Raw genomic sequence first — 13,225 nt, 5'->3', positions numbered from 1 at the left:
AAATGAGGAACACCAGCCTGGTAAGGGGGTTTTGCTTTTTGAGTTCCTGTGTGATGCTTAGACATGACCTCTCTTACATTACACTAACAATTAGGAAAATTGATATCGTTTGAGTTTCAGTTTCAGACAGAATTTTTGGCAACTGCTTCTGGATTCTGAATTTAAGGCAATGAGAGAAAGAATGACTGGAAGGGACAAGGCCAGCAGCCATAAAAGGTGACAGGAATCACCTTTAAATTGCAAACCCAAACTTCCCATTAAACTAAAGTGGCTGAAAGCCCTTGGTAGCCAAAAACCCCAAACCCCTGCTATTTGTTGCAGTGACTTGGGATTGGATCTGGCTCACCTGCTTTCACAGTAAAGTGATGCACATCTTATTTCTGCAGTCAGGTATGACAGAGCACCTGTAGCTGCCACCCTCATCCCTTGGTGGGGTGGTTTGCCTCTGCTTTGAAGCAGTTGGTCCAAATGGGCCTGTAGGGATGCTGCTCCCCTTCTCCAAAACATTAGGGGAAAAGTGGAAATGGGTGATCTGCTTGGGCGTGGGAAGAAGATGATTGAGCACAGTCATCAGAAGATCCTGGAGCAGCAGCTGTGGCTCTGCTGGTGGGAGAGGTGGGTCTCAGTGATGATGGGCCTTCTAAGTTTGTGGATGGTAAGGTCTTGGTAAGAAAATTTTTAATAGTAATAATTATGTATAATTGCAATACCTCTGTTCAACAGTAATACTTCAGGTCTACCTACCTACCAGATCTTAGAAGGTCTTGTTCTTGCTTGAGGAAATAACCTGTAGCTTTTAATCAAATCAGTTTCAGATTTTTGCCATAGCTGTTGGTTTGCCTGCTGAGGCTGGGGTTCTGCTGCTGGATCATCTAGAACATCCCCAAAAAGCACTTAGGTCCCAGTAACATGGAAATGAATAGATGTGAAGTGGTTTTCCCGTGCTTGCTGCTGAGCAGTGTGCAGCCTGGAACAACAGGGGCTCCTGGAGAAGCAGCATGCCCATCATCCTGGGGACATTGCTGGCTCTGTGCTGAGCTGGTGCCCCTGAACTACTCCACCACCCCTCTCTGTGGGGACTTGGAGACCATGCTCCTCCTGACTATTTGGGTTAGGCCAGGAAAATCAGCTTGTTGCATTGCTGATGGCATGGGATTTCTGTAGCAGTTTGGGAGCACAGGAAGCAAAGAGAGAGACAGCCATTTTATTTTAGGCTTATGCTATACATTGAGATTCATTATACAATTTTTCCCCTAAATTAATACAAAAATAGTAAAAATAGATTAAAAAAAGCCTAAACGAAAACCCCTGACATCTTGCAAGCCATTTATTTGATGCACAGATTAAGACTTCTTGGAGCTTAAATAATCTAGAATTGTTTATGCCGATGATTTTATTTTTTTTTCCCCCCAAAATTAAAAAAAGGTAATGACTTGCAGAATGCCAACGACATCAGAACAATTTGTGCCTGAGAAGCGGCTGCCCCAGGCAGGCGCACGTGGTGCTGAGGTGCCCTCACCAGGCAGGAAGCTGTGCCAGGACAAAGGGCAAGGGCTGGCATGTCAGGGCACTCCATTCTGCTCCACCCCATGCACCATGGACAGGAATTTATGTTCAAATGCCCTCCTGGGATCCTCCTGCCATCTCTTTCTCAAAAAACGCCAACCGAACGAGATCGCCCTGCGCTTTCCTGGCAGTGGGTGGGTTTCACAAGGGCTGGGGTCCTGGGGGCTCATCCACCACAATCTGGAGCTAAAGCTTCTTCCTGTTCTCTAATAAGATTGGGGAGGGGGAATAAGGTTGCCCTCCCCACTGCACAGAGCTGAGGTCACTGGGGGTGCCCTGCAGCGATGGTGTAGTGCCTGGCCACGGGTGGAAGATGCTTCCTACCTTGGGGAAGGGGCTCTCCCCCCTTCTGCCTCCTTCTTATCCGACTTGTGTGTACCCCAGAAAGGCTTACTTCTTTCACAATATTTATAAGAAAATAAATGACAAGTACTTTTAGTGATAAATGTAGGGATAAAGCCATGGAAGAAATACTTTGTCCCTACATATCTGAATTGTACGATCTGATTTTTATGGATCAGAGTTTTAACGTGTGCAAAGGCAGGGGAGGAAAAGGCTCTGGGTAATTCTTTCTAATCAAGAGCTTCCAGAAAGTGGTTTCCTACAGGGTTTGTGCCTCACCACGCAAGCACTGGTTCAGTAAAACCCACCAGCAGTGCTGCCACAGTGTGAGAATAGCAAGGAGCTGTTCCTGCACAGAGCTGATGCTCTCTGCAGGTTGCACACCCCAGGAACCCCTGGGCAGGGCTGTGGGATGGGGACAAAGGAAGTAGCAGCACCACAGCCCCGGTCTGGCATCCCCAGTGCCCACACAGCAGTGCTGTCCCTGCCCCTCCCACACTCCCATCCTGCTGGAGTCCACAGCAAACCCAGAGCTGACTCTTATTAACTCACTTCCCTTCCCTGTGTCTCCCTGAACATGCTGTCTGCTCCCCAAGTTAACAAAATAGGAAAAACCACCACTTTGCTAAGTTTTGAAGTCACCAGGTCTTCTCCCACAACCCACTTGCTTTGCTGGCTCTCTGTTTTTCAGAGAAGTCAGTTTTCTTTCTGGACTCCCCTGATCTCTGCCCAGTCATGCCACCACTTAGTTTTGTTTTCCCTTTGAATAAAAATAAAGGTGTTGGCTGATGTGGGATTTCATGGCTCACAGGAGGACAGTCAGCCTAGAAAAAAACATTTAAAAGTACACCTTTCAATTTACAGTACATGTTTTACCTGAATTCAGCGCTGGCTCAGAAGGCTTCTGAGAGCAGATGTGAATCCTCTCATGACTCACCATAACCTCAGGCCACTTTGGTACTGTATTCCCTCCAGCTTCATGCAGTTGACCATGATAAGTGTATTTGCTTGTCTTTGGAAAAGAAGCTATTTTTCTTTGATAGACAGGTTTTTCTCAACATTTCCAGCTCTAATTTTAATCTAACACTTCCACATTTCTGCTTTGGGCAGAAAATTCTGTCTTCATCAATTAATTTTTATGGCAGAGTTATTCCTGCTATAACAAATTTTCTTTATTTTTTTTCTCCGGTTAGAGTCATTGTAAATTGAAAGTGGACTTGTGCTAACACAACATCAGAAGTTATAGTACAAGAAAACTGGATTGGTCTTAAGGGCCATATGCAGGTAGGTTGGCTCTTTTCCCCCATGCTTACCCTGTAGTAAAAATATACTGTACACCATACCTTACTGTATGGGAACTTTAATGTTTGTAGAAGATATATGTGCTCAGTGAGCCATAATCCTACATAGTCTTGTTAGCCTTAGCTAAAACTTTCACTGTTAGATTTTAGTCAGTGCCTGACAGTGTATAATACTCTGTTCTACTCACTGAATTTATAAAAATTTGGATCATCTATATTGCAAACAAAACCACAGTGATACTCGGGCTAAAAAGCCACTTAAGAGTATGACAAAAAATCTGCTGAAGCCTAGGTAGTCTTCCAAACTGGAGGTTCACCAGTAAGGGTAAAATCTTATGCACAGTTAGCCACTGGGAGTGCTTTGGACTGAGAACAGAGCGCTGTGTCTGCACCTGCTCATCAATCAGTGCAGGGAGGTCCATTGACTTTGGTGAAGATAATTGCTCCAGAGGAAAAAGTTGAAGGGGAGGAAGGCCAAAGTGGCTTAGCATAGTCTGAAACTTTGAGAACATGGTTCATGTTGAGGTATTCAAGCTACCTGCAGAGAAGGAGCATTTGGTGCATCCCTCAGACACATCAGGATCCAGGCAGGAGTCTCAGAGACCTGGGCTGAGTGCACTTTGGACACTTCCATGGCTGGACCTTGCCAACCCTGGAGGTGGGGAACAGAATGGCAGCTTGATGTGAAACACAGTGAAAAATGTATCTAAGTTGGTTTTGGCTCTGTTCTGGGTTTTCTGTCTTCTGGGGATGCTCCAGGCTCCTGCCTGTCCTATCCCTGTGTGGAGAGGGGCAGGGCTTCTCTTTTCCATCCCAGTCTTGGGTGGCTAGCAGGAGTTACTGGAGAGAGTAACATGGCACTGGGGGAGAACTGCTGGGACAGGAATCTGCCCTTAAAAAGACTTTTGGGAATGGGCTGGACAAACATCCTTCAGAAATTATTTAAATGTTGTTGGCTCTGCCCTGGGGGCAAGGGCATGGACTGCTTGACATCTCACCCTGCCTTCTGTGGACACTCAAGCCTCTCTGCAGCACTTTGTCACAGGAATGCCTCCACATCCCTTTTCTGACAGGTTTGGAGATAGAGAAGTAATTTTATCCCTGGTTTTATCACCTTTCTTGAAGATCTCTAAAGGCCTCACATGGTGAGATTTAATAAGAGATCTGTGAAACTGCAAGTTTGTCTTTGGATATCCCTTTAAAGATGCTCCTGTCTATGCACTGCAATTAGATGTGAGGAGGTTTATGGTAACTATCTTGGCATCTGGTGTTTGTAAGTGATAGCATGAGGGATAGCAGAGGTGTAAAATCAGTGTTTGCCATGTATTCCTCTCGGCAGTGTACAAACAACCTCTTTGACACGTCCCATTTCCAAGTGCCCCAAAAGTCAGTAGATTTCTGCAGAGGAAATGCAATTCCTCTGTAACTCTCAGCTAATTTGCTAATGCCCTCAGAAGTTTAAAAGCCACTGCAGCTGCCTGTTGAACAGCCAGGGGACAGGGTGACTGGTATTTAAACAACATACTGATGATCACAGAAAATCTACAGTGAAGTAGAGTTAAGGAGTATTTTTTTTGGCTGGAAAACATAGCCCCAAGCCTGAGTCTAAAGAAAACAGGGGAAACAGATATTTTTCCTAGCCTTACATTCATTTGGCTGTCTTCAAGGTGTCTGCCTGTGTTCTGCCAAGGCTGAAGTTGTAGCTGCAGCTTCCCAGCTGCTACCAAAGCAACTGCTGTTTACTTAAGCAAAGAGCCTGTGCATTCCTGGACACAGCTTCCTTTCTTCTGGTCAGGAAAGGGACTTATCCAGGGGAAAGTAAATGTTGCCAGCTGCACTGCTGACTTGTTTTGCTAGTGAAAATGTTACATTTTGCTTCAGGGCAAAATATGTGGTTATCTTATTTTCTGCTAGGAAGGATGCATCAGAAGTATCTCCTTTCTTGAAAATTAATATTCAGTAGGTGGCATTTTCAGGTTTTGCACAGGGCATTTGGGGGTCACTAGGATTTGGATGCTAAAGAGGTGCTTCATGCAATGAACACACCCTGGGTTTGTGACCACAGACGTCCTGGTGACCATACAGGTGCCACAGGCAGCCTCCTGAGCCATGGTGCTCCCAGTGCTCCAAGCCCCATGGCTCTTGCAATACCCCTTCCCCTCCAGAAACTGTCATTGAAGCAAACTTTGTGCCAAACGCTGAACACTGTTCAAGCACTCTTAGTTTCCAGATGAGCTGCAAAAGGGAGTCTGGTTGGAATACATTCATCTTGCACCACAAAGCACGAGTCCATATGAGACCACCCACACACCAGCCACCTTCCTGCTGCTGGGTTTTCACAGGTAATGTATGGTCAGAATACTCTCAGCAAAACCTACAGAACTGGCTCACATATCCCCACTATGGTTCAACCACACGATAAAACCTTACAGTAAAGAGCCTGTCGCTCTTATGGGTGGAGGGGGTGGAGGAGGGAAGAGATGCTGCTTTTTCTGTATTACTCCACATCACAGATGCTGACAGAATTATTGATTTAGAACTCACGGCTCCAAAAAGACTCAGTAATGTAATCTTTTTAAGTTAGGGGTTTTTTTTTGTTTTTCCCCCCTCTCAGATGTGATGTTTTCAATAGGCCTCTTAGATAATGGGCTCTTTGGGGACGTTGTTAAACTTGCTGCTGCTAAACCACAGTCCCAGCCTTCAGTTTGTTCCACACAACTCTTACTGTCTCCTGGAAGAGCCCATAGCTGCAAGGTCTATTGCTTCACAGGTACTCTAGGAAGATGGAGGGATTAAGTTATACATTATGTAAAACTACCCACTAATCCTCTTAGTGTGCATTACCAGTGAATGGCCTGAAATAGGCTCTCACTAAAAGAGCCCTAACATTCACTTTCTTGGTGACATTTTACTATTTGAGGTTTGTATCATGGATTTTGGTGCTGAAATATTCAGTACACCATCTTCTGTCTGCTGCTAGGTCCACTCCCATATCTTAGTAGAGTGCTAACAAAATTACAGTTGGTAAAGCAGATTACATGTTTAACTAGTAGTGAGACATGTATAAAATAGAATTATAGATTTTCTAGAGTGACAGAGTCACATGGATTTTTTTGTTCCTTTTTTTTGTTCTTTTTTGTTTTTATAAGAAAAAGAAACAGCTATAAAACCATGATTAAAAATGTTACAAGGGATGATTTCCATTTTAAAATAATGATACTTTTAGGAAAAAAAAAGTGATTTATAACATAAAAGTGTTTGGAAAGCACTTGGTTGCTGTGTACTGCCTTCTTTCCCAGTACAGTTTGCTATCTTTTATATAGTCTTGCATAAATGTTTAGATTAGGGGAGAAAAGAAAAATTAAATGCGATGGCAAAGACTTATTAGAGCTGACTCACTGACTTGAGTTATTGCTGTGCAGAAAGTTTGTAAAGCCTTTACATCCAGCGAACATTTAGTGCTACTTCAGCCTTGACAGTTGACCTTTCAACATGATTTGGTTTAGCCACAATAATTGCAGCATCTGCAGTACAGGCGATGCAGACGACTGCTTAAGAACCCAACTTCTTCCATTAGATCTTACTTCATGCATCTAAAATTTAACCTCTCTTTGCATGGGTATGCAAATTCTCCCATATTACCTGTTACAGGAACTGAGCAAGGTACAATACCCCGGCTCTTTTAATTCTTTAAATTTATTTTTAATTTCTCCCATAATTTTGAATATTCCTGGATTTAGCTTAGAGGAGGGAGGGGAAACCTCCAAACTCCTTCCTGTCCCCACACATTTAGTCAGTAGTGGTTTCTCTTTTTTTTTCTTAGTAAGACCTAGTGTAAAAAAGCAACCAACAAATCAAGTTAGACTGTTGTAATTTGGTCAACCACTCGGGTGCTATCCATATCCACCATTTCAACACACTCTATTTCCTCACGGTTTTCAGGATTCTTCTTCTCTTTCCTCTTCTTCTTGGAGGGTGGCAGGAAAGTCAGTATCACAGGTAAAATGGCAAAGCAGTGAAAGAAGGTGACTAATGCTATTAAAAACAAGCACCTGAACAGTGTACGGGTCAGATTTGAAGGCACAGCTGCAAGAGGAATCAGACCAACAATATAGCAGAGGTAGCTCTGCAAAATAGCTACCCCATGCACTTCCAGGGCATTTTTCACCCATTTAGTTCTTGTGAACTCTTTGCCCAGGACAAAGGTTGACAACAGTGGAGCACAGTTGTCAATTGTATAATTAATTCCGTAAATTAAGCACAACACAGAAATACAATCTAGTTCCACTTTCCACAAGGTCATAAAACCTATAACTCCAAATTCAACCGAGGCAACAGTTAGAGTGAGCCACACATTGATCAGAGAGTCTGCCACCAGGAATGCAGAGAAGAAGAGCAGAAATAAAGCACTAATGCAGGAGTTTTGTAAGGGGGCTCCCACTGAAGAGGCATAACGATCCATGTACACAAATGATGGATTGAAAACTATGAATTTCACCTTGGAGGTGAGAGAGAGCTTCCTCAGAGTCTCCAGGAGGTCATAAAGTTCTTCCCTCTTGGTTTCCATTGTCTTGGCCACCAAGAACATCCTGGAGGCCACAACATCAACTTCATTGTTGTACTTCTTGGAAAAGATGATATCCTCTGAAAAATGGGCAAACTGAGGGGTCTTCAGGAAGGAGTTCCTCAACATATCAGTGAAATTCTTCTTCGGCAATCCAGTAGATATGTTGAGTTTCCTAAGGTAATTTAAGTAGCTTTCGAACCAAGATATCCTCACAAAGCCCTTGGTATACTCCAGCACGTCCTCCTGGACACTGGTGTTCCAGTACTCGATGGACTCGTAGATGTAGAACCCGATGACCGGGCTGTAGTTGCTGAAATACTTCTGCTGGGCAGTCGTGTACTCGATGGTCCGAGTCGCAGTCGCTACGATGTTGCTCAGGTCTGACCCCTCACTGACCTGCAGGTAGCCCATTAAGGCAAAGGAAATATAAACAAGGTAAAAGAGAACTACAAAAGGCTTGACATAAGTGTTTGTTATCCAGTCACAATAATAGCGTTTCAGGAACCACACCAGGAGATGACTCTCGTAAGTGTTCGTTTCCTCTGAATCATCCGTGTCCTCGCTGAATCTGGCTGTCAGAAGAAACCTATACCATGCAGGCTTCTCTTGCAATACCTCTGGCTTTGGTACCTTTCTGCAGAAGATACTATGCTGGTAGTTGTTTTCTATGTAGCCAGTAAACACCAGGCTGGAACCATAAAAGGAGAGTACATAGAGGTAGTTGAAGAAAATTGCAATACAGGAATTGCAGCAGAAAATTCTGGCTGCTTCAATGTTAGTGAAGGGGCTGGCACCTATTCCAAAAGTGACCAGGTACATGGCAGTGGTGAGAGAAAACGAGAGCATGGAGTCTGCAAAAACAGCTGCAGTCCTCTCTTTAACGTGTTGGTCTTCTCTAGTTTTTCTCCAGGAGGACAACATTTCAAAAGTCCCATACAACCCATGACCTACAATAGAGAACAAAGGTAGTGTTTCAAGTATTCAAATCCTGAATTACACAGAAAAAAGTAACTTGGACATGCTAAAAGACTCAAAGGAGACACAGCTGGCTGCTACCAGGGCTTGAAGGAAACGTCCTGCAGAAGAGAGAAATGATTATGGAGTGTAAACCACAGGAGCATGTTTGTTACCTGCCTAGCAAACCTTACTGCCAGAGCTCGAGGAGAGTTCTGCACTGCTGGCACAGGATTAATGGGTTAAAGAAACAGGATTTTTTTTACTCTGCTTGGCTGTTTCATTTCATTATTTCTGAATGCCTGTGATGGAAGATGCTCTCAAATTAGCTTTTCCTGGTGATGGTATCTGACCTGTGGTGAAAACAAAGAAATACGACCTTGAAGTGTCTATGCTGGAAGCAGAGCATTAGTTGGCTGCTTTGTAGAAAATCTGTAAAAAAAAAAAAAAATCCACATAAGATGAAAATTATCCATTAAATCAGTTACTGATTTCTCCACTTCCTGTACAAATTTTCCATCAGGAAAAAAGAATTCCTAGAAATGGAACAAACAAATAAAAGCACAAATAAGTTTTAGAGAAGGAGAGTGGTGAAACTGATATGGAGCTCCTTAAGGCAGCTTAAGTCTTCTTTATATATCTTATAAAACCAAATACAACCCTATATTTCTTGGCAATGCCTCCACTTTGTAATGTATTTAATTGACTCTCAAAATGGATATATCATTCACAAAAGGAAAAGAAAACCTGTTGACCTAAACCCCTTTGTTTAACCCCCAAGTGCAGGTAAATCAGGAAAAGTACATACTTTTATTTTAATCCCTGGTTGGTCATGTTCTCTTACAGTTTCTATGTAGTGAAGATGCATTTGGAGGACACAGACCTCTGCTGTCTGGCAGTGAACCTAAGCTGGGAATGCAGCCATTGACCATCTACATGGTGAGAGGAGCTGAAGTAAATGTAGTTTGATAATTTACATAGAGATAAACAGAATACAGTATTTGTATCACACCTAAAATGCAAGATGGTAATATTTTCTCATAATAACTCATTATAATGTTCATTTTACTTATGAGATCTTTTCCATACAATCCCAGCCTCTTTGCTGCCACTTGTCTACTTCTCTGCTCTTGGATTATCTCCAGAAATTTCCAAAAGTCAGTCCACTGTGTTTTGCTCTTACCCATCTTCTCTGATAGTATTAGATAAAATGATTGGTGCTAAATTACTTGCTGTAACACTGAAGTGAAATCACTGAACTTTTGAAGCTGATGCTCCAGTCAGGAAGGTCAAGGTAATTCACAGATCTGTCTTAGAATTTCAGGCTGTACCAAAATTGCAAAGTACCAAAATTGCTGTATCAGCTCTGTTCTCTCCACCTGTAGACAATTATCACTTTTGCTACAAGGGCTATAAATACCAGTCAAGAAACCCCAAGCAAAGGAGGTGTTTTGAAGAACTGGAACACCACAAGATATATAAGGGATGGTGGAGCTAGATGAAGGTCCTTTCCAGCCCAAACCATTCTATGATGCTGTGAGTCTATAACCATGTTTATTCTCAAATGCCTCATACAGGCTAGGTATTTAATTAACTTGACAAAATAACCCTTTTGTGGTCAGCACCTTTTACTGTAGGGAGAGTTGCTGCTGGTTCACTCCACCCTTCTTGCAATCTGTATTTTGGCAGATGGCAGAGCTGGTCACTGTTATGCTGAAAAGAATAGGTATGAAGTATTTTATAAAGAAGTCACAATACAGAGCTCATCAGATGAGACAATAGGACAGCTTGTGTATCTCCTTATCACCTGGTGTTTAGTGTAACAAAGTCCACACTCTCATGTATATCAGATATTTTACCTATTTTGTTATTTAGAGTCGTGGCATGGACCTCAAATGACCAATTTGTAGCAGTATTACAGACCTGGCTTTGGCATTCATCTTCATTTTCCCCAACAATGTTTTACAGCTGCTTTCAGAGGCCAGGTCAAGACTGTCAATTTGATAACTAGCACTGTGCCCCCTCTTAAAGCTAATGGGGAATACTGGAACTCCCCAGACTTAAAATCAAGCAAAAAGCACAATCAGTGACTGGCACCCCATTGCTAATTATGCTTCAAATAGTTATTTCTAGGCTCAGTAGGGAAAGCTATTAAGCTTGCTTTCAGTGTGTTCTTTGTAAAGACAGACTGACCTTTATTTAAATGTAACTGATCACTTGCCAAAGTAGGGAGTGAGAGGTTTAATCCATTTATGGCTCCCATGAGTCCTGCAGACAGGCTCGTCTGCGAATTTCACATGGCATCATACACATTAGCATTGAGTGAGCAAAACAGAGTAAAATGAGGTCATTGCATATTACAAATTACTTCCATCATGAGATTTAGCTATAGCATGTTTTTGTAAAAAAAAAAAAAAATAAAAAAATCCAGCATTAATAGGCTCTTGCCTAAAATACTCAAATAGCCATATTAATTTGAAGAATCTTTGACTCTGCAATGAGAAAAGGAAATTAGAGGTAGTCTAACATGATGCTGAACATGATGTTTTAACAGGTATAAGGCTTTAGATAATGCCTGATAACATGACTTCTGATACCCTATTCCTTCTTTAAGCAGAAAAGATAAAACCACAATTTGCTCTTACATAATCTTCAAGACTATCCTAAAATGGAATCTGATTTACAGAACTGCTCAAGTAAATGCATGAAGAGGCGTCACCACATGTGCTCTGCAAAGTCAAGAGAAAAATATTTGGATAGTCTCCTATTTTAGGATAGGTTCCTTTTGTTGTTTGCTACACAATCTGTGTACTAGGAGCTGGTATTTTCCTTCAATTGTACAGTTTGTGATTTCTCTGTCCATTTATAAAATATTTAAAAAAATATAATTTACATTTAGGAGGACATGCCTAAATGACAAAGTTGCAGACTTTTTGTACCAGTGGCACTCCTGACCTGATCCAGTTTCCTCCATGAAAAAAATTTAGGCCCAAATTCAACCACAAATTAGGCTTGGCAGTTAAAAGATTAGCTGTATTTAGTTAGGACTGGATTTACCTAACCTAATTTGCCTCTTTAAATACTGACTGTAAACACAGCTTGGATAACAGTCTCCAACACTGTAACTTGCTGATGTTCATAAAAGTCTAACCCACAGAGATGAGGGCAAAGGTCTCCATGGAGGCATTTTGTGAGAATTTCTTTCACTTCTGTCATTTCAGAGTTTTCATTTTTTTGCATCTCTAATCAATTTGCACAAATTACCTCTATTTCTCTTGCTGTTGCTACATCTACTCCATGTAATATTAATGAGATGAAGGGAATTTTCCCCTTGTAAATAAATTTTGTAATTGCCTCAACTGATTTTCCCTTTTTAATAGAAATTTAGCCACAAATCTGTAATCATTTAGAGCAACTTGTTCATTATTCACGGTCATTCAGTAAATAATAAGTATGAACTCAAACAGCTAATGGGCTACTGGAGATCTTTTCCTGCTGACATTTGCTGTTATGATTCACCAGTCGTGCCCTACAGTCAGGCTGCACAATCAGGAGCTAACAAGAAGTACACAGAAATATGGGATTTTTTTAAGAAAAAGAAGTTCAGGGTCAAAGGAAAATGTTAAAGGGATAGGAGAAAGGTATTGGACAAAATGAGAATCAAACTTTTTTTTCTTGTTTTCTTTTTCTGCTACTTTGCATTTAGGAGATAATCCTACAATGTGTTGCAGGACAGACATTCTAACTTTTGTAGCTGAAGAAAATGAAGAATAAAATTACTGTTAATGGTGAGGATCTCATGGTTTTTCAGCTTGAGATGGGCTACCTTTAATTTTAGAATCTAATAATAATAGTAATATTACCAATAAACCAAATAAATTAGGCCTAGCTTAAATACAGAACTTTTATGAGTAGCCTGAAAATGCTATAAAAAGTTTCATTAGCCTTCTTCAGAAACAAGCCTTGAAATTACACATGCCCTGCAAAACCAATGCAGAGCATACATCAGGAAAAAAGCACTTGTAGGAAGTTGTGAAAATGAAAGCAAAATTTCCTCTTCCTTAAAATTATCAAACCACTTACCTCCTTTTAAAATACTACTTATGTGCAGGCACTGAAATGGCTCTTTCAAACCTCAAAAAAGAAATTCATCCTTGCCCCTGTTAAGTGGTTGCTCAAGCAAGGGACCTTCATGAATTGGCACGGGCAGCCCAGACTTAGTGCTGGCTCTGCTCCTGACTGCAAACAGCCAGACCAAAGCAGAGGGAGGAGAAGGGATTTAAGCAGCCCCAGAACTTGTGAAAGGGCAGCAAAGTGACATTCTGGTCACTGGAGTCACAAACCAATTCTCTATCTGCTTGGTTTACCTGAAACAAGGGCTGCTGCCTGCTTTTGTAAAACAAGCTATGTGAAGTTTTGATCTTATTGTGGTAAGATGAGACATGAATATCCAAACAGACTTCTTCCATCAGAGAAATTAAGGGGAATGACTAAG

The 13,225-nt window shown here is 41.7% G+C and overlaps 1 protein-coding gene across 1 annotated transcript in view; it reads right to left on the bottom strand.

The window, feature by feature from the left end:
- Positions 1-1,190: 1,190 nt before the first annotated feature.
- Positions 1,191-13,225, bottom strand: part of PTCHD1 (patched domain containing 1) — a 38,746-nt gene continuing 26,711 nt past the window's right edge. The window contains exon 3 of the mRNA XM_056506048.1: positions 1,191-8,723. Coding sequence (XP_056362023.1) covers positions 7,069-8,723 — 1,655 coding nt within the window. The 3' untranslated portion in view covers positions 1,191-7,068. The remainder of the gene's footprint in view (positions 8,724-13,225) is intronic.

The sequence above is a fragment of the Oenanthe melanoleuca genome, chromosome 1 (genome assembly GCF_029582105.1).
Source record: "Oenanthe melanoleuca isolate GR-GAL-2019-014 chromosome 1, OMel1.0, whole genome shotgun sequence".
Lineage (NCBI taxonomy): Eukaryota > Metazoa > Chordata > Aves > Passeriformes > Muscicapidae > Oenanthe > Oenanthe melanoleuca.
Note: the sequence above shows the minus strand (reverse complement) of the source record. Positions and strands in the feature narration are given on the sequence as shown.